Source organism: Urocampus carinirostris, chromosome 1 (assembly GCF_059441175.1).
Source record: "Urocampus carinirostris isolate Australia breed hairy pipefish chromosome 1, RoL_Ucar_1.0, whole genome shotgun sequence".
NCBI classification, from domain to species: domain Eukaryota; kingdom Metazoa; phylum Chordata; class Actinopteri; order Syngnathiformes; family Syngnathidae; genus Urocampus; species Urocampus carinirostris.
This window is the reverse complement of record NC_142349.1, coordinates 15,621,650-15,644,210: the sequence shown is the minus strand read 5'-3', so window position 1 is coordinate 15,644,210 and position 22,561 is coordinate 15,621,650. Positions and strand designations below refer to the sequence as shown.

Sequence of the window (22,561 nt, the reverse complement as noted above, 5' to 3'; positions counted from 1 at the left end):
AGCGATGGAGAATGCGCAAAATTGGCCAACCCGCTGTTCATCGGTGGTATGCCCGCAAAACAGACGCCGGCGACTGTTCCGCTTCCTCATCGCGTCATTTCCGCGTAATTTTCTTGTGTGGACCACGAGTATAAAAGCTGCCGAGCCGGCGTTATGCCGAGAAATGCATCCTTGCCGAGATTTGCATCCCCTCGCTACTACAACCGCTTATACCTCGTTTTATCTCACTTTTATATCACTTTTAGGGAATTTAATGGCGAACATATAACCAAAACCACTTCGTCTTGCATTTGTTGGGAATGTAATACAACTTAAACCATTCCGTCTTTGTATTTGTTGTGAATGTAATCGAACGGTAATACACGCCGTATACAAATCACTTTTGAGCAGGTAACATGTTTATTTTGCCTTTTTCTATTCAAATCGCTCGTATTGAAACTGTTATGCACTCTACCATAAAGCTTATTTCTGCATAATAAGCTTTATGGTAGAGTGCATAATAGTTCTCAAAAGTGATTTATATACGGTGTGCATTACCGTTCGATTACGTTCACAACAAAAACAAAGACGGAATGGTTTATGTTGTATTACATTCGCAACAAAGGCAAGACGAAGTGGATTTGGTTATATGTTCGCCATTACAGTCCCTAAAAGTGATATAATAGTGAGATAAAACGAGGTAAAAGTGGTTGTAATAGCGAGGGGATGCAAATCTCGGCAGGGATGCATTTCTCGGCATAACACAGGGCTGTAGAAATCATAACCGCTCAAGACACAGTCCCGTGAAGATCAAGATTTCAAGCTATGGCACCGAAGAAGCCAATATGTTATTATTGTAATAGTTTTACATTTTTATTTTATTATCTTGTTATGAAATGAAAAGAAATGTCAAGAAATAAAAATGGATTAAGACGAGGTCACTACGGTGACGGGGATCCATGTCCACCCCTTGATGTCTCGAGCACAACTGACGTGCGCTCGGCAAATCGCGCTGTATATACGCGGAGAAAGGCGTTTGACCGTCACACGCGTAACACGCTAATTTCACGTAATAACACCGCAATACAGGCGCAGAACATGCTATGACCGTGCTCCACCCACGATTACCCGCTGAAATTTCGCGTCCTACCCATGTGTAACCACGCCCTGGCCGCGGCCAGAGCACGTCGTTCCGCGTCATTTCCGCGTCATTACCTCGTGTGCCGCCCGCGGTTAACACGTGGTCTAAAGTTTTGAGCAGCGCAAAACTTTTTCGCGCAGCCAACCGCGTGTGAATTTCCGATCGCGTGTAAAGCACTGCTGTATCTCGTCTGTATGGCGATCTCAAAGCGTCCAACAGCGTCTACTTCACAGGCAGAAATGTCTGGCCGTGATTCAGACGCAAACGGCTGTGTGACCGGGCCCTTAGGGGGAGAAGCCTCATTTAACATTACAAACTCATTTGGTTCTAACCAGGTCTCACAAAGGCCAATAAGGTTAAGATTGTGTTCATTAATAAGGTCATTGACAAGTAAAGCTTTGGAGGCTAGTGATCTAATATTCAGAAGGCCAAGCTTCAGCACTGTCTTGCTGTGAGTAAATAGGTGCCATGTTGTGTTTATTCTTGCTTAATAAGGGAATTTGCAATCTTTAATAGGTATGCCTTGTTTTTAACTCTGTCTGTATGGCTTGGTGTGATTAATGTGATATTATTTACTAAGATTATAATCTGATATACATTATCCTATTCATCATATTTGTGGTGCTACAGCATGATTAAAAAATTGTTTCTGTTCATTTCTTGCTTCTGTTTTCTCAATATTCTTACAACATCCCACAATTAAAATGCAAACAAAAGTTTTGACATGTTTGCAAATGTTTGAATGAAACAAAACAATGAAACCATTTATAGATAAGTAATAACAGCCTTTGCCATGAAGCATAGAATTGAGCTCGGATTCTGTTTCTGCTGAACATCTTTGAGAGGTTTCCACAGTTTCATTGGAGTCCACCTATTGTAAATTCAGTTATTTGGGCATGATTTGGGAAGGCACACGGCTTTCACTAGAATATCAGACTTATATCAGACATCGCAGGTCAAAACTTAAACCAACTATGAAGTCAAAGGAATTTTCTGTATACCTTCGAGACCGGGTACATAAAGAATTGTGCTACTTTGAAGGTCCCAATGAGTGGACTGACTTCCATCATCCGAAATGTAAACTTAGAACGACCAGTATTTTTCTTGGACCTGGCAGGCCATCTAAATGAAGTGATTGGGGGTTAAGAACCTTAGTCAGGTAGGTGACTAAGGACCTGATGGCCAATCTATCCATTATCGCATTGTTCTGTGGAGAGAAGAGAACCTTACATGGTAAAACCATCCCTGCAATGGTCTACTTATCAGGGTTGTTTTATAGAGTGAACAGACAGAAGCCATTTCGTAGTGAAAGGCACATGGCGTGAATGCCAGGTGTCATGTTAGGAGGAAACCTGGCATCGCTCATCACCAGGCCAGTGCCATCCCTTTATTGAAGCATGCTGTTGGCAGTATCATTTGAAAGGGATGTTTTTTTCAGGATAGAATTTATTGAAACATCCCAGAAGAAAACTTGTTCTCTTAAAGGGTCTGGATTTATGTAGTACTTTTCAAGTCACTGAAAACTTCCCAGAGCGTTTTACAACGTGCTTCACACATACCCAATCACACACTCTCACATACCGATAGCAGTGTCAGGCAAGCAAGGCAACTACCTGCTTACTGAGGGCATTAGGGGTTTGGTTTCTTGCTTTAGGACACTTCAACATTTAACTCGGAGGAGCGGGGAATCATACCTGCAGTTCAAAGGCAGGGGGACTTCCTCCTGAGCTACTGCTGCCCCCCAGACTGTGTTTTTGTGTTTTTTTCAGCAGAATAAAGACCACACACATATCAAAAGAGTGGCTTAAGGACAACTCTGTAAATGTCTTTGAGTGATCTAGCCAGAACCCAAACTTGAATCCGGTTGAAGAACTTTGGAGAGATATGTAACTGATGCACTGGTTAGTCCCATCCCATCCAACTTGGAACTTGCAAAAAGGAATGTGCAAAACTGGCCAAAGATAGGTTTGCAAAGCTCATGATATCATATTCAGAATGACTTGAAGATGATTGTTGCCAAAGATCTATCAACAAAGAATTGAGCAAATGCTGTGAATGCATATTCATGTGGTTTGTAGGTTTTAATAGATTAGCAAAATTCACAAAGCATTTTTCAGGTTGTCATAATGAGGGGTTGTGTATATAATTTGGAGGAAAAAAATGAATTAATTACATTTTGGAATAAGGCTGATGCGCTGTGAATACTTTCCGGAGGCCCTGCACAGATCGTGGTTGTCTATTGATACAACTCTCATGTTGATGATTTCTTTCAAGTAATGTTCACGCAGCTTTTGAAATTAGCATTCTGTTCAGCTCCAGATTGACCATGTTGATTGATAAACCCCAAAACGTTATTACCGCTGTTCCCAAAAGCATCTGTCTGCACCGACCCTCAACAGACTGTTTTCAAATCTTCAGCTTCAGAAGTGGAAGGAATGAGCTTCTCAGCTGCTCTATGTCATAGACAATGAAAACGTCGCTGTGAATGATAAAGCAAGTGGGTTGGGATGAGGATGATGATATGAGTATCTTGGCAGTGTATGAAGCTGCTCTGGCGGACCTGGAGCCACATAAAGGTCTTGAGCGAGCCATGTGCAGATGTGAACCGCTACATTTGATCACTCAGGATTTTGCCGTTGTGATTTGCCACTTTTATCTTCCCATTAAGTCTAGTTGTTAGTGATGGTGACTTCTCTCATGCATTTGATCAATTATTTACTTCTGCCTGACTTGTGATGAGGGCTCCCACTCTCCCCAAGGCATGCTCCCTGGGGGATGAGCCTTTGAAGGGCCCGCAAAAAAGTATTTGTATCTCCAATTATTGTGAGGGCTGTTTTTCAAGTGCAATGTTGTATTCCCCTTTGAACCCCAGGCAGGCCCCTTATACAGTATTCACATACATTCAGATTCAGATTCAGATTCAGATCTACTTTATTGTCATTCTAGTACACGTGTATACAGAACGAAATGTCGATGCATCTGACCCCCACAGTTTCCTTGAATGTACAGATATAAATAAAGTTGTATTGTAATTGGCTACGTATAGTATTTTACCATAGTGCCGATAGTGCAAGAAGAGTAGCTAACCAGATGTGCAAAATGGGCAGTCAGGTTAACAAGTCAGGTACACAGTAACATTAACACTGTAACAATAACGCTGTAATTACCATAGTGCAGAGAGCAATGTGCAATGAGTGGCAAGCTATAAAAAAACTGCCAGTAGTGCAAAAAGTCAGATTAGCAGCCGTTTAGATTTAAGTTAACTATATGTTAGATTGACCATTTAACAGTCTAATGGCCAGGGGGACTAGACTATTGCGGAGCCTGGTGGTCCTGCACCGCACACTGCAGTACCTCTTCCCAGAGGCTAGCAGAGTGAACAGTCCATGATGGGGGTGAGAGGGGTCCCCGGTAATGTTTTTAGCATGGGATAGGCAGTGCTTCTGGCCAATGTCCTGAATGGAGGGAAGTGTAGTCCCGATTATTTTCTCTGCTGTCCTCGTTACCCTCCTAACACTACCCCAGTCGGTAGCGCTGCAGCCTCCACACCACACAGAGATACAGCTGGTCAGGATACTCTCTATGGTGCCCCTGTAGAATGTAATGAGGGAGGGTGGGGGCAGGTGGGCTCTCCTCATCCTCCGCAGGAAGTACAGGCGCTGCTGTGCCCTCTTAACCAGTGATGCAGTGTTTACGGACCAGGTGAGTTTGTTTGTAATGTGCACCCCTAGGAACTTGATACTGCTGACAACCTCCACAGCCTTGTTGTTGATGCAAAGTGGGGCATGGTTGGGCTGGTTTTTCCTAAAGTCGACAATGATCTCTTTAGTTTTGTCGACATTCAGGACCAGGCTGTTGTCCCTGCACCAGCCCACCAACTGCTCCACCTCCTCTCTGTAGGCCAGGTCGTTGTCATCCCTGATGAGGCCCACCACTGTTGTGTCGTCAGCATACTTCACGATGTGGTTTGTGGCGGACCTAGGGACGCAGTCGTGTGTCATCAAGGTGAACAGCAAGGGGCTTAGGACGCAGCCTTGGGGGGAGCCCGTGCTGAGGTAGATGACATCTGAACTGTTCTGACCTATCCGCACTGATTGGGGTCTGTCACAGAGGAAGTCCAGCAGCCAGTTCCGCAGGGGGGTGTTGAAACCCAGGAGTCTCATTTTGTCCACCAGATGTTGTGGGATGATGGTGTTGAATGCTGAACTGAAGTCCAGGAACAGCATCCGCACATGGGTGTTCTTCTCCTCTAGATGTGTCAGGCTCAGGTGAAGCGCAGAGGAGATGGCATCCCTGGTGGAGCGGTTTGTCCTGTAGGCAAACTGAAAGGGGTCGAATGAGGAGGGGAGACTGGAGGTGATGTGCTCTTTAACCAGTCTCTCAAAGCACTTCATTATGATAGGAGTCAGTGCAACGGGCCGGTAATCGTTGAGTGATAAGATCTGGGGTTTCTTTGGCACTGGGATGATGTTGGCAAATTTGAAGCATGATGGTACTTTGGCTTGGTCTAGCGAGGTGTTGAAAATGTCTGTTAGTACACAAGCCAGGTGATCGGCGCACTCCCTAAGTACCCGCCCCGGAATGTTGTCCGGGCCTGGAGCCTTCCTTGTGTTGACCCTTCTCAGGGTCTTCCTCACGTCAGATGAGTCCAGGTGGAGTGCTCTTTCGCCCTGATTTGGAACCGCTTTCGCTGCAGGGGTGCCGTTTTGTGCCTCGAACCTTCCAAAGAATTTGTTGAGGTCATTCAGAAAGTCCATGCTAGTGTTCTGCACTGGGGCGGTGGTTGGCTTGTAACTGGTGATGGCCTGAATGCCTTTCCACATATCCCTGGTGTTGGTTGTGCTGAGGAAACGTTCCTGGATTTTTTGACTGTGCGTTCGCTTTGCTAGTCTGATAGCCCGGTTCAGGTTAGCCCTCGCTGATAACAGCGCCTCCTTGTCACCAGATCTAAAGGCAAGGTTCCGTACTTTTAGTTGTTTTCGTATTTCAGCAGTCATCCAGGGCTTCTGATTGGCACGGGTGCATATAGTTTTGTTATTGCTGACGTCTTCTGCGCATTTACTGATGTAGGCTGACACAGAAATGGCGTACTCATATGTCATGATTAATGTTTTGGGGATTTGTATATATATATATATATATATATATATATATATATATATATATATATATATATATATATATATATATATATATATATATATATATATATATATATATATATATATATATACATGTGTGTATATATTGCTAGCATCTTACTGTGGTGGTCTACGTTCCAAGTGACTGGAGTTATTTTTTGCTCTCTATAAGAAATCTTATTTTTGTATAATGACGGTGACACAAGCAGTTGGCATTCAGTTAATCTTACTAAATAGAAAACAAAGAGAAGCATCCTGATAGTCGTTAAATCTGTGACAAAATTTATTTTTAATTTGCTAGCGTAATGTCAACAAGATATTAGGTAAACTTTTTAACAGCATTTGTCTTGAAATCTTAAAAAAACAAGTATTCTAAGTAAGTACATTGAGAAAAGTAAATACCAGGGTTCATATTGGTTCTTGGAACCCTGGAAAATGATTGAATTTTAATTTTGTGTTTTCAAGGAATAGGAAGTGCTTCAACTTTGGGTGAAGTGCTTGCTTTTGAATGAAAGGACTATGATGATAGGCCGTAGAGGGGAGTATTACAATTCTCAAGGCAGAAGGTGACTAGGCTGGCTAGGATGCCTAGGATGGCGGTCCTGTAGGGGGCTGCAGGGGGAGAAGACGGTTTATGTCATAACATAGGTTGAAGGGACACATTTGACCACTAGATGTCACTGTATTGTATAGTGCAATTAAAAACGAGTTCCACAAGGAATAATACAAACTATACTGGGACTCTAATGACCAAACTGCACCATTTGTCTTGTTATTATTTTGCCCAGCCTTTCACAAGGTTTTGGGTTTTTGGGGATCCCTGAAGCGATATGGTTACTAATCATATCTACTTCCTCTTGATATGTAAAATAAATACAAATTTCTCGATCAATAAGTATTTCAAAATTCACACGTATATGATAGTTTGTGTATGTTTGCTTATGATTCTAATCAATATTGTTTTTATTTTGATATATGAATTTTCTTCCCACTATAAAGTGTCCCTTTAAATGTGAATCGCTGAGGTCTCTTTTTCCAAATTGCACTACATTTACTTCTGGCCCATAGTGTAACTGAAGCCTCTGTACCAAATATGGTGCTGGAACAAATTCACTTATGAGTTCAGTAAAAGAATCAATCCAAAAAGTTGGTATCATGTTAGAACTATTTTTTTTACCTTACATGTTTGGCATTCCTGGGTTAAACTTTCTGACCTGTCTTGTGATCAAAACTGACAAACATGTCAAAACATGTCAAATATATGGCCCCGTGGGCTTGATACGGCCCATTTGATGATTTATTCTGGCCCGCCGTAGATTTCTAAACAAGTTTGAAAAAAAGCAAGCTAAATGCTGTCAAAAATGACTTTTTTTTTCAATAAATAAAAACCAAACTCTCCTTCCCCCCTGCTCGAGGGCAGTAAAGTTGCAGTATTTTCTCTGCTTCAGCAGGCCCAGCCTAGTAGTTTGATTAGATGTTATTGCCAGTTCACTGCTCAAACTCTTATTTTGTATCTATCCATCCATCCATTAGCTGCACTGTTTATTCTTACTAGGATTGCGGGGGTGCTGGAGCCTATCCCAGTTATCTTCGGGCAGTGTGCAGGGGACACTCTTAAGTGGTTGCCAGCCAGTTACAGGGCTATTTTGTATCTATTTTTCAGATATTTCATGGCAGTATGACAATTGAGGCAAGCATACTTGTATTCATTGCCCCCACTTGAGTTTGTTTATGTTTGTATCGTTTATGGGCGGTTGGTACAGATGTAAAGCTATTTTTAGAACTCAACTGCTAAAATAAACAAATTGTTGGAACAAATGTGTTTATTTACCAATTGAAGTATAAACAAATCAAAACGTGAAAAATATGGTTTCCATTGTTTGTAAATAAGTGTGTTAACGTAATGCTTAGAAAAGATCCCTTGTCATTAGTGAATATAAATTGAGGGTAGGCTACAAATAGTGACTAAATGATAAGCATAGTACTGAAAAATGAAGCTAAATATTTTGTGTTAACATTTTTTGATGATCCGGCCCACCTGAGAGGACACAGTCCGGTTCTGGCTCCCATTCCAAAACAAGTTTGACATAACTGCTCTGTGTGTATATTCTCTCAGGTCCTGTGACCACCACGCAGATGACAACCACACTACCAGCCCGCCCCTTCACCTCCAGTGCAAGCCCCTCCACCGCCCGACCAGCGGCCCCAACGCTGCGGCCCGTTGGCTCCATCAACAAACATCCCGACCTAGGGGCCATCACGGCCACTGTCCCAGTCACACGCTGGACGCCACCTTCTTCGCAGGGGCCCCATGTATGTGACAGCAAACTGGTGAGAGGCATCCAGTGGCCCAGCACACTGAGGGGGGAGACGGTGGACCGCCCGTGCCCCAAAGGCTCCCTTGGTAAGGCATAAGCCTCCTAGATATGCTATACATAAATGTATTTTTAACTTAACCTGTATAATTTTTAGTCTTTGGTATGACTCACAAGTACCGTAAATTCCGGACTATAGCATGGATTTCTGTTTCCACTGTGAGTGTCCATGTCTCACAAGCGTAGAGGAAGGTGGAAGTAACTAGCGCTTGCATTAGTCTGATCTTTGATTTCACTGCTATGTTCTTGTCCATCCAGATGGGTTTGAGCTATCCTGGCCATGAGTTCTGGTTTTGAACCCTCTTATGAAATGATTGCTCCAAGATATTTCAATTTAGTGACAGATTCTAGTTATCTGTAGTTGATGGTGATGTTTTAAATTGCTTAAAATTAGAGTCATGATAAAATAAATAGATAGAAAACTGTAAGCAAACCTGTGGAAGTGTAGAACCTTTCATATTTCTTGTTTTGTGCAATCTTAAGAGCTAACACAGCCAAGACACTTCATTTTCTTTTTGTCTTTTGTCTTCAAACCATTTGAAGATTTCCATCTCCATTCCTGGGTTCTGTCCACGCCGCATTCTTTATTTTTTCCACACATTGTGTCTTGAAAAAATACAGTAATGTTACAAAATAGATGACCAATGAATTACTGTAAATTCTGTTCTTACATTTTCCCTATTGATCTTGTTGCTCATGTATAAGCCACACCATCTCTCCATGTGCTGCTTACCGTTCGCTACTGGTGGCACACAACCAAATATATCAGTCGGGAGAAATTACTCAACCTCGTCCTTAGGCCCAGCGTAGCTGTTTTCAGTTGTATTTTGTTGGTAGGTATAAACACAGCCAGCCCCTTGTAAGTGTTGTAATCAGAATTGTGTTGCTGGCGGATAGAGGGTCGTGTAATGATTCGTGAGACCAACAAAAGAAAATAATATATAGATCATGATCTGATTTTAAAAAGTACCAAAGTTAAGCACCACATTATAACGACAGTTGAGTAACAAAATATTATTAATACCGTGTACCGAGTACTCAAAGAAAGTAATTGCGTTCCAGGTATGCGTTCCATTGTAACACGTTACTCCAATCACTGGCTATACCTCTTATCTGTTTTATAGACTATTCCACACTCACAAAAATGTGACACCAACTACCAAATGTGGGCTGAATCCCAAATTCAACTTGCAAAAAAAAATATTTTCGCTGTCATTGAGTATCAATTTGAGACACCGTCCTGCTGAGCCCCCAGAGTTGAAATAGCCTTTATAATGTCAAACAAGCAATCCTCAGCTTCACAAATCTTCTGAAAGGTTAATGACACACGATGAGCAATCAATAAAAAGTTGAGCAAGCCTTCTTAATAACGTAGCTATTTTTAGGCAACCCAGACTTATGGGGTGGCAGTGGCTCAGGAGGTAGAGCACTCGTCTTGGGATCAAGAGATCGCAGTTCTAATCCCGGCTCCTCCGTGTTACATGTCGGAGTGTCCTTGGGTAAGACACTGAACCCCTAATGCCCCCAATAAGCAGGTTAGCGCCTTACATGGCTGCACGGCCACTATTGGGAAATGTGAAGCACACTGTAAAGCGCTTTGGGAAGTCTTGACTTGAAAAGCGCTATATAAATGCAGATCATTTGATCATTTCATTTCATGTCAGAGGTTGAAATGGGCTTTTTGCAATGACTAATTATAAGTAGAAATGGTTGAGAATTATACCAGTTATCATATTAGTGCCAATTACAGTGTTACATTAATCCCTCATTTTTTACGGCAGCTGTGTTACAAACACGCGAAGAAGAAACCTATTTTTTATGAATTACTCTATTTTACATTAAAAAACAAAAACAAACTCAATTTACAGGCTCAATCATTTTTAACAAATAAAATTACTGTACTTTAAGAACCTTTTTTTACAAATAACAAGTGTACTATAAAACTCTAATTTTAAAAATAATCTTAAATTACTTCGGATGATATTGTGTCGCCATGCTGTGGACATTATGGAAAATCACTTTTACCTTCCTTTGGGCAAGGTTTGGCAACCCAAAATGTTGAAAAAGCCATATTGAAAAAAATGTCTGGAGCCACAAAAAATTAAAAGCGTTATATAACTAATAAAGAAGGAAACACATACTGTGTATATCAATTTTCATTAAAAATGTTTAAAAAGTGTTGGTGCTTTTGTGCTTCTACTCAGAAGTGTGTCGTAACGAGTTTCAATTACTCCATTACATCCACTAAATTTTTGGACACAATGTTTTTCTAGTAGTATTTTTAAACGTTTTACTTTTACTTGTTTCGATTTGTGAAGAAGAAAGTGTACTCTAACTCCGCTACATTTGCCACATTGAAGCCGGTACTTAAGTACGTAGGTATGCGTCAGTCTGTCTTTGTGGTGGTCCATCCAAATAGCAATTTAATTGTCCACAGTTTGGACTGTCAGATATTCTTGATTTTAATTATTTTTATTATAACTTGTAGTAGTAGTCACAAGAACATATATGATGGAAATATCAAGGAAGCATAATCAGTTTCCAAAAACTCCTACTCTTACTCATTGTTTATTCCTTTACTCACAATGTCCTCTGTGTGATACTGAGTGCAGGGTAAGAGAAAAAATCCTCTATCCATAGTTTTGGTCTCGTGGCGTCATTCTGACCAGCAGGCAAGCATCCCCGAGGACTAACAGATGAAAACTGCTCCTCCACAAATGAAAGACTCATCTCCCGAGAAAGCGAAGCTGATTGATAGTCGCGAATAATGAAATGAAAGCTGAGCCTGGCCTCATCCATGTTTTATGTTTTTTTCATTTTTTTAGAGCTACCTTCTATCCTTCCAAACAAGCTGGCTGGGTGAACTATCTTGTCTGACTCTCGCTCTCTCAGTGTTGTTTGCTACGTATGCAGACCGTTTCGCTCAGGGGGGATACATTAATGTTACATTAGCTGCAGTAAATTAGCTCTTGGAGCCAATCTGCATGCGATGGACAAGAACAGGAAATAGGGCGTTTAAATGCAAAAGCCCGTCATCTCTGATCCTTCTGCGTGCTGTGTTGTCTTTAATGGCTTCTCCTCCCCTTGCCCACCCCTTACTCTTGTGTTTGCATCCCAACGCTAGTCGTTTGTGCTGGTAGCGGACGGATGCTTCTCCGGGCTCATCCCAGAGCATTGTCCTCCTTGTGAACCCACTCGGCACAACATCATGCTCCCTAGAAATGACAGCCAGTGGAGAAGACGCTTCCCTCTGGGGCGGGGAAGGCTCTTATAGGATAGTGAAGGATCATGTGTGATGTCCTTTTTTTAGTCTCTGCTGTATGTTCATGTTGTGCGCTTCGGAGCATTTTAGATGACTACTTTTTTTAACAGCGTGAAAACCTTTTGCCGAACCCGCCGTCGCCATCCCAGGTCACCGAAGCCCCCTCTCTTTTGTTTCCCCAGAGCAGCGAATTTATAGATGGTAGCTTCAAATAATTTTCTTTTGAATTGAGTAGTCTTAAAATTAAATAGCTATTTTGGAATTATACAACACACTAAAATGCGATAACAGAAATGTATTATGGGTTGGGAGTAACACAATATGAAGTAACGTCATCTGATCAGTACCTGTTCCTCCTCACTCAGGAAAGATCAATAACCCCTTATTTTGCCAGTATCAAACCGAGAATAACGTTTACCAAGTATAGTTTGCATTTATATATAGTCATACAGTACAACTCAATACAGTCAGGCTGGCACCGTCCCAAGCACAGAGTACAAGATATTCTCTCGACTTACATATTCCTATGATATATATTCGCATCGAAGCTGTATTCAAAAGTATGAAATATTAAAATCTGGGGGTCATCTTAAATGCTCAAGTTTGGCTGCGTGTCACAACTCACCTGTGGCAAATGTTACTGGGCAGCACGTGGGGAGTGGGCGTGGCTTATACAGGAAAAACAAACTAAGTGCTAAACTTCCATCTTATTGTAAAATTATTTTGCAATACACCTTGCCTGGAGAGATAAAAAAGACAACGTCATGGACATTATCCAAAAATGGAGGAAATCATCAAGTGGATTGAAGACAGAAGACAAAACTGATGTGGAGTGTCTCGTCTTTGTTAGTTTGGAAGTTCTGGACAGTGTGTAACATTTATTGTCTCCTACAAACATTTTCATTTAGTAAAAAAAAAAAAAATACATTAACTATGAGACCAATGTTAGCTTTTATAAACAGAAAAAAATTATCAGATCGACAAATCTCTATTTCTTTTGTATAGTGGAATCCTACCTAAGGTGCCGCCATTTTTGTATGTCATCTTGCTGCTTGCTGTGGCGCTGTTCTTTTGGCGAATTAGACAACAGTGCCATCTAGTGGTCAAATATTACACACTGAGGATTTAAGATTGCGCAAGTCAAGAATTAGGAATGCTTCAATTGATTGGTGTAGATGTTTTCTTTGAATTATTTCATGATGTAATTACATTAAAGCAGTTTTAGGAGCTCAGCTTCATTGTGAGGATATACAGTAATTCAGGGGTAACGCAATTTTTAAATGAAGTAACTAGTAACAGTAACGAATTACTTTTACTTTTCAGTAATGCGCCCAATACTGTTGTTTTGCAGGTTTTGAAATGTTATTTTTTACGAGGCAGACTGCAAAAAAATCCTCCCCCAAGCTGAAAGTTTTGTTTTAAAAACGGCAATTATCTCTAATGGTTTGAGGGTTGTTACCATAATGTGGGTGATTGTTTTTTTTACTCTACTAATGTTATTTTCGTTCTACCAAAACTTTCCTCAAAATATGGTTAAAATGAAAACAAAATAAATAGTGTTGTTGGCTGAAAAACAAAAGTATTATTACAAGGCCTTCATACATTTTCAAGGGCTTGTTTCTACGCCAGCTATAAATTAAATCTGGGCTGGGAATCAATGTATTTCTTTATCACAGTGTATGCGCAAACTTAGTTTAAACAAAATGATTTCTGTATGTTACCTTGTTTTTCAAATTTAACAATATTTTATTTGAATAATATTCCAAAGTCAGATCAGAAGTCTCCTATTAACCACAGAAACCAGTTATGTCTGTTTCATAAACTCATACTCCAAAAAAAAAGCTGCAAGAGGAATGGGCACTGCCAAGCTGTACTTGCCCAAAACAGACCACTTCTGAAATTATAAAATGGATGTAATTGCTATAAAATTTGAAACGTATCAACAACAGGCTTAACAAAAAATGACATGGTTTATTGCATGGAGTTAATGCATCAGGCTACCAAATATGACCCCCCCGTATGTGTCATAAAATATGTTCTTGTCAAAGAGCTTTTTTTTCACTGTTGGTGCAATTTAGAATGAGCGTGTCCAATTTTGCCGCATAGATAAACAGGAAACGGCAGAGGCCATGTCGACATTTTTTGTTCAACAGTAAAATACCAAGTACACCCACAATCATCTTTGTGTATTTATATAATTTGCGAATTTTACTGAAAGAGTCCTTGAAAACACTTGAATTTCACATTTTCTTATTTAATATTTAAAAACTGGTTGAATTTTGGCATTGTAGATGCTTAAAAATGTCGCCATGTTTTCCAACAAGTCTGCTTATAATGGCGTCAATACTGCTCTCTGGTGGCTTCGCTTTTCCATTGCATTTCTTTCCCTGTGTTTAACGGCAGTTTACATAACTTTGTATGGCATCGTTCCATAAAGCGTTTTCACCCCCTTCGGATCGCACACAAGAGGACAGGTGTATACTACACCTAAATAGGGAAAATTGAAACGTGTTTTAGTGCAAAGATTACGTATCAATTATGGACATGTATTTTGGGCCATGGAAAAAATTACGGTAGCGTTTCCCAGGTGTAAATTGTGATAGGGAGGACTTCCCGCAACATTTTAACCCAAAACCTCTATGGGAAGAGGTTTGTACAGTATATATTCGTAATGTATTAGAAATTAAAACTAATATGTCTCATTAATAAATGGAGATGCAAGTTTAAAAAATGCATATGTGTATCGCAAATATAATTGTGGCTCAGCAAAATACATGATTAATACTCTATTTTTTGTTCTTTGGTATTGAATAATTGTTTAAAATGGCCTTCAAACTCCTTAAAATTGCTTTAACTTGGCCATGAAAGGGTATATTACTTAAAAAACGAATTAGTTAATGTTACTAGTCACAATTAAAAAGGACTGCGTTACACCCGAATTACCGACCCCCAAAGTAGCACGTTACTCTGAAAATAACATACAGTAATCCCTCGGTTATCGCGGTTAATGGGGACCAAAACCCCCCGCGAAAAGTGAAAATCCGCGAAGTAGCGACGCCCCTTCAAAAATGCTTAAAGAAAAATATATATATTATTTATTTATTTTTTATCGTTATTATTTTTTAGACACCGTTAATGGGGACCAAAACCACCCGCAAAAATTGAAAATCCGCGAAGTAGCGATGCCCCTTCAAAAATGCTTAAAAAAAAACAACGTTTTTTTTAAATTATTTTATTTAATTATTTATTTTTTTAGACCCGCGAAGCTCTGAACCCGCAAACGTGGAACCGCGAAGTAGCGAGGTCCCACTGTACTTACAAAAGGGCTCTACACAATGTATAAAACACTTTTTTCAGTAGTAAATAGGACTTTTGTTGCCTTCAATGGTACATTGAAAAATGCTTGCTGGCCCTAAAATGGCCCCCGGAGTCATAGCTTTGCCTCCAGGGATTTACAGTATGAATATCTTTACCTGAATTATTTTGTGCGTTTGGTTCACTTCCTCATCCAAGAGTCGAAAATGAACTTTTCAAATTCACACACTCACTCTCCTTAATTGCTCCGGTCGAAAGTAACTTATCCCTCCATCGTTCTCGTCTCCAGGTATCGCTTCCTTCCAGTGTTTGGCCGAGCAGGTCAAGTGGAACCCGCGCGGTCCTGACCTGAGCAACTGCACCTCCCCATGGGTCAACCAGGTAGCCCAAAAGGTGAGACCCTAGAGTCCGCTCCTCTTGGCCTCCTGGCCCCGTCCTTGCTTCCCCATTTACTTTGTCTATTTACATATCTCCAAAGCTGGCCTAATGAATATGCACGCTCATTTCAGCTTGCCTGTCGTTTCCACTCATTTGCTCTTAATACTTCATAACTCACTGTCAAATAGTTGAAGTCAAGTGAGTGGGAAAGGTATCATAGTAACTTGAAATGTATCAATTGAAGAATATGTACAGTAGGCTAGTAAATCAGCTTAAACAGTTTAAACTCAAGTTTTGAATATCATTACCTCGAAAAATCTCTTCGACACATTTATTAGTCTTAAAGCAGTCTTGTGATTAATATTACATTTGTCCATCCATCTCAGCGGCTGGTCAATATGCCACTCGCAGGCAATGAAAATCATTTAAGGCAAGAGATGCCTACCTTTTTTTCTGTGAGCGACATACAAAGTGAAGGATGCAAGAGACACTATGATTTTTTTAAATTGCAATTTACCAACACACCAAAACTATAACTATTTTCATTATTTGAAAAAGTAGGGTGTGTCGTCTGAGGTTCCTTAAAAAGTTGAATATTTCCTGTACGAGTTAACAATGCCCTACTTAATTCAAAAAGCCTTTATAAAGCTTTTTTATTACTTTTAGTAATGCTGTTCCCGGAAGTGCAACATATTAGGAAGCAGGCAAAGGGGAGGCTGTGATTTAATGCTCGTCCCAACTATTTTTTTGTTAGTGTCACCTGAAAATAATAAAAGCAAGTAAAAGCTTTTTTTAAATATCGTCCAAAAGCCAACCCAATGCCCAAAAAGAGTTTATCTCAGAAATGTACGTACTTGAAGAATGAGCTGACTGAAGTTGCGATCGTTACTTTAAACCGGGAGATGGCTGAACAGAGTGAAAAAGTTTCAAACTCCGAACACCACCATTAAGGTCAATTGAGGATTTTTCAAGATTGTTTTCAAGACCCTTTGACCCACTAGAAGAGATCTATCCCAGTATTGAACTGCATCTAAACAGAACAAAAACAGAAAAAAAGTGTAAATAAAAGTGTATTTTCTCTACAATCATTCATTGGCTATGTTTACAATTTAAACATTTACATAGTGTGAAAATGATGAAAAAAATGGGGAAAAAAGGTGTTCAAATATAATGTAATCAAGACAGATAATGTACAATATACTGTATTTCCCGGATAATCAATCACACAAGGACAAAAAATGCATACCGTAGTAGAAAAAAAATCACAAGTCACACTGGAGTATAAAGCGAATGCAGAGCGCTGTCTATTTTTAGAGTGTGGTGGAGTTACTTTAGCTCCTTCCCAGAATCCTCCCAACCCCCTATGCTTACCCTCCCTCTATGTCACACTGCCCAGTTGGTGGACTTACCATCTTGGCCACGGGTGTCAAACTTTCACATGGTAGGCCACAGCGGGTAGATATCAGGTAGACTGGACCACTAAAATGATACCATACTCTGCTATTAATATCCAAAATGTGTTTTTCCTTTGCTTTGGTGTAAAGAAGGAAACGTTTGAAATTTAATCAGCATTTATTTCACCTAAACTTTTAGGAAACACTTCAGATTTCGCCTGAACCAGGGGTGTCAAACTCAATAATGCTCAGAACCCTCATGGTGGAAAAAACAATATTGGTACAAATATGTATATATGAAAAAAAGTAATAAAAAATAAAAAAGTCAAGAAAAAAAAAAGTACCAAAAAAACAAAATAAATCCTGAACATTACTGAAAAAGTATCAAAAAGTATGGCAAAACTGGTGGGATGTATGATGTAAGACTCACATGTATGAAAAAGGACTGGAAAATATGAAAGAGTATAAAAAATGTGAGTGTGAAAGTGTGAAAAAGTATTGTATTATTGAAAAGTTGCTAAAAGTATGAAAACATATCGAAACGTCTGCATAAAAACTGAACTGTAAAGAAGTGAAAAATAGACTAAAACGTATATAAAAAATAATTCTAAAAGTATTCAAATGTATGGTCATGTAAAAGTACTAAATAGTATGAAAAAGTACTGAAAAGTCTTTTTTCATCTGTTCCGCATTATATTTGAAAACAGAATTAGGCCATGAAATGGCTTTTCTTTGGTCTTTTTCGGCATGGCAAACTTTGTCTTCACACATTCCAGGTGCAGACTAAAAAGTTTCACGGTGTGAATAATCGCTGGCTTTTGGCAACGATCGATCGTGGCTGCGCAAAAGCAGTCGCTCGGGGTGTGATTTGTGAACTGAGCATCTACTTGACAGTATGTACTACAAGGTTTGTTTACAAGATGAGCTGTGATGAAGATCCCTTTTCCGACAGACTGGGGAAAACTATAACTCCAGAATCGTTTTTTGTTTTGTTTTTTTCATGGAGGCACAAAAGGCACGTTGCTTTCTTTTTGCATCTACTCGCCATATGAAGCCACAGTTTGAAATCTGTGCAATCAAAGTGTGTTGTGTTGCTTGAGCTGGCTCCTCTTCAATAAAACACGCGTTTGTGTGCTTCCTTCCACAAAGATCAAAAGCGGCGAGAATGCGGCGAACATCGCCGGCGAGCTGGCCAATCACACACGAGGGCGGATCCAGGCGGGGGACATTAGCTCGTCGGTGCGACTGATTGAGCAGCTCTTGGACATTCTGGACGCTCAGCTGCAGTCCCTCAGGCCAGGGAACAAGGAGTCGGCCACACGCAATTACAACAAGGTGAAACAGGATTCACGCATGAAACAAGTCGTACTGTTGGATGCCCTTTTGGGTGTGTTCTTAAACCTTGACTTTTCTCTTTCCATCCAGTTCCAGAAGCGAGAGCGAACGTGCCGCGCTTACATCCAGGTAGATGTTCTCTTTTGACTGCCAACTTTCCACAATCGTGAAACTATGAATCCTGTAGGAGCATCGTTCTGCTTTGTAATTAGAGTTTCCGTCAAATTTATGATCAAGGGCAGCAAATTAAAGCTTATACCTATTGAAAATATATGTTAAGAGCAAACTTAAACTTAGAAAGGAGAAAACGTGTTACATTTCATAATATCCCATAGTGCCAATGCTCAATTGTGTAATACCAATGTAGACAGTGGTACTTCTTTATACGAGAATCTCTGAACACAATAATTTTGGTATACGATATTTTCTTAACACATTCAGTGCCATTATATATAGATATGATTTCAAAGGCAATATCCCTGAGTGCCAAAACGTAAAAATACTTTTATTTTGGCTTTATTTTTAATGTAAAATTATAAAGGGTTTGCACAGCCATCAGTAAGTCGCAAGCCTCTGGGAATGCTTTCAGTATGATATTACACCATTAGATGGCAGATGTAGCTGTGATCGGATCTTTGTTCACACATCGAGGAAGCCCCTCTCCCTTGGTTTGCATCCTGTATCTAGCGATTCAGATAGTATAGGCGGCCCCCGAGTAGCCATAGTAAGGCACGTGGTGAGAAAATGGAAAATATTGATAAGTACAGACATTTAATGCTTCAACAGAGATATTTTCTATCCAAAAAAGATGAAGATGAAGTCATTTCGACACCGTGCATGTCTGCAGAAACACAATTGCCATAGTAACCAAAATAGTATGATCAAGTCACCGGAAACATCAAGCGCTGAAAAGTTCTTTCAAATAAATAAATAAATATTACAAAATGAAAATGTGCCGTAAAAGGTTACTGTGTGTGTGTGTTAGGGTTAGGGTTAGTGCTTACGTATCATAGACAGTCTTTAGATCTCATACCTGTCAACCTCCGCCAATTTCTCCCTTATTAATGATCGCAATTCAATGATAAATATTACAAATTAAATGATGCACCTTTTTACCCACAGCAAGAAAGACTATATAGAATACCGCGATTAAATTACAAATCTATGATGGTGTTTTGGTCTGCTAGACAAACCGGATTGGAGTGAAATGGACATGACAAAATTGGTTATCCCGCATACACAATGTGAAATGATCTAAAAACATAAAACACAGCGGGAAAGTATATAAGTTAAAAAGTATGCATTCTGGGTGGCACAGCAGCCGAGTGGTTCTGAGTTTAAATCCAGCAAATAGCCTCCCCGTGTTCTCCTAGAGTCTGCGTGGGTTTCCCCCGGTATTTCGGTTTCCTCCCACATTCCAAAAAACATGCATGTCAGGTTAATTGGCTGCTCCAAATCGTCCCTTGGTGTGACTGAACGAGTCACTGGTCTGTCTCTGTGTTCCCTGCGACTGGCTGGCACCTGGTTCAGGATGCCCCTTGCCCACTGCCCGGAGATAACTGGGATGGGCACCAGCACCCCTGCAGCCCTACCTAGGATAAGCGGTGCAGACAATGGATGGATAGTATGCAATCTCCATGACTCCTACTTGCAACTGCCCTCCCCATGACGCACACACATTACTTACGGTGCTCAAAATTACCGATTAACTAACTTAATAACATTCGCCTTTTTTTTTTCAGTAATATCATCTTATTTATCCTATTTTAGTATTATTTATGTTTAATTACTGTTTTAAGGCATTAAGGAATATGTTTTTTATAGCTGTTCACTTAGATGCTTCTAAGGGACCACCTAGTTTTTAATTAGTCAATATTGGGAACATTTGCTCGTTACTTGAACAATTCAAGCTACTAGCATGATCAGGGAATGAATTAAGCAAGTGAGAAGAGGTACCACTTTATACCATAATACTCTCTCCAAGACAATATTGCCACTTATAATAATTTAGTAAAGAAACAAACTGGGTTTTACACACATAAAACTGCTCCAGATTATAAATCGCAGATGCCCACATTGTAACCTGAGATATTTTTAAAGATGCCACACACAAAGGGTTTTCAAGCTTTTCAAAAAATACTTCTCTGTTCTAATAGTGATTTTTAAATGATTTGGTGACAACATGAAAACGGCGCATCTATTGTTCTATTTAAAAAAAAAAGGCTTAAGAACACAATTGTTTATTGTGAATATGCAGTTTTACATCACTCACAGATCACAAACCCCTTTACCACTCAGTTCCTGTGCTGTGTCTTGGGCAAGTACAGCCTGGCGCACCAATCTTTCTCCACATGTTTTTTTGAAGTAGGGATTTGCTCCCTCTACGTTAAACAGATAGCACTGGTTTTCATGGTTACCAGTACCAGGAGGAGGCTCCTGATCCGAATCAGATAGAAACCCTTCACCATCCGGTCTTCTTATTTTTTCGATGAAAAGCATGATCTTTCGAATTGAGCTTGTCATTTGAGTCACGACTACAAGTGCTCTAAAACCATGTTGTTAAAATTGCCAGGTTTGTTTGTGTAGTTCAAGCACCCTCTGATGGTCAACTTTCTTTCGCTTTCCATTTGTAACAGGCATATTTTCAGGCATTTATAAATGTTACTGACCCGTGCCAGTCAACGAGCAGATGATGTCATTTGTGACACAATCAAAATTCCCTAACCGATGATTATACTTTGTGTGCGCAATATCAGGAACGCGTCTACTTTGAAGGATAACTTGTAATATAAATGAAATTTCAATAAGACACTATTAACGTCAGGCCTGGCCTAAAATTGGGTACGTCTTTGAGTAAGCTTCATGGTTTAAAATTTGAGAGATAAGTAGAGGTTTATATGTCTGTTTTTTACAGCAACTCATTCACTGCCAGGCAAGTAAAATTTGTTTTTGCTATCAACGTCAGCAAAATAATTTAAATAACCACATCACATGATGATAAATAACGCCATAAGCAACACAACTTTAGACCAAAAAGACAAAACCTCTGCCAACAGACTTGTTTCATGACATTACTGCAAATTTTACCAGACTGCACCACTCAGATATTTCAGCAATATCTTGGTTTCTCAGAAACATGTAATGTAATATCACAGTATGACACTGTGTGTATGTGCGCGCTCTCGTGTTTGTCCTTGTAATGATGAAATGTGTCTTTCTTTCCCTCTGTGACCCTTCTGCAGTACACTGTTACATGACACCTTCTGAGCTGTTGTTGCATGAAGAATGGCTCGTTTGTGCCATTTTTGACACAATTTTGCAATAACCGAGACAATTTGAATGTGATGCATCTTTTACGAGTAGGAGAAGCTTGCCAGCACGCTATGACACCGCCGAGTCAATCTTTTATTCACAGAGTCTTGTGTTAAAGAATGAGTCATAAAACAGGCTACTTGAATAAGAATGCCATTAAATGAAGTTTATTTGGAATATTGAATGTGTCATAGGTCTTAAACACAATACTGTAGATGCAAAATGATGGGCAGAAGTTCAAAGATGTGAAAAAAGACGAACAATAAATCCAAATGATTAGAATAAGCTGAAAACATTTGTCTCAACGGATTTTAATGCACACCCCCATAAATGGTCTTTCGTCATATAATTTTCTTACCTAAGGCGCACCGGAATATAAGGCTCATGAAATTGAGATTACAGTAAGAGCCTTTTTTACACCTAATAATAGTGCAATGCTTACTCAGTCGATATGTATCATGAAACATTGTTTGCAACTGGAATCAAAACCAGATAATGGCGGTGAGGGGTCTGACACTTTACTACTAGATCACCCATTGTACACATGACACATAAAAAGGCATCCCAGCTTATCTCATTATCACACTATTTTTAACTATACTGCCTGAATCATTGATTTGCATCGTACATTCTCATAGAATAAACAGCCACTCCACTTCTTCACCTGAGCGTCAAAAACCTATGTATACGTATGTAAAGAGCTTCTATAGTATTATTTTAAAAGACTTTCTCTTTTCACGATCTAGCACAACCTATCATAATGCAGAACAAAATGCACTAAGCAAATCAGTGTTTTTGGCACCATGATTAAAAAGAGTGAGATAATGAGATGAGCTCTAATGTCATCTGTGCAACTGGTAGCCTAGCAGTAAAGTGTTAGCACCATACCTGCCACGACCCGGGTTTAAATATTGTGATTTGAACAGGCG

At 39.8% G+C, this 22,561-nt stretch overlaps 1 protein-coding gene across 11 annotated transcripts in view; it reads left to right on the top strand.

Moving 5' to 3' along the window:
* Positions 1–22,561, top strand: part of adgrl1a (adhesion G protein-coupled receptor L1a) — a 278,192-nt gene that overhangs the window by 230,003 nt on the left and 25,628 nt on the right. For all 11 annotated transcript variants that reach the window (XM_088328480.1, XM_088328463.1, XM_088328459.1 and 8 more), the window contains 4 exons: positions 8,378–8,665; positions 15,503–15,606; positions 18,135–18,320; positions 18,411–18,449. In XM_088328480.1, the coding sequence (XP_088184606.1) occupies positions 8,378–8,665; positions 15,503–15,606; positions 18,135–18,320; positions 18,411–18,449 (617 nt within the window). The remainder of the gene's footprint in view (positions 1–8,377; positions 8,666–15,502; positions 15,607–18,134; positions 18,321–18,410; positions 18,450–22,561) is intronic.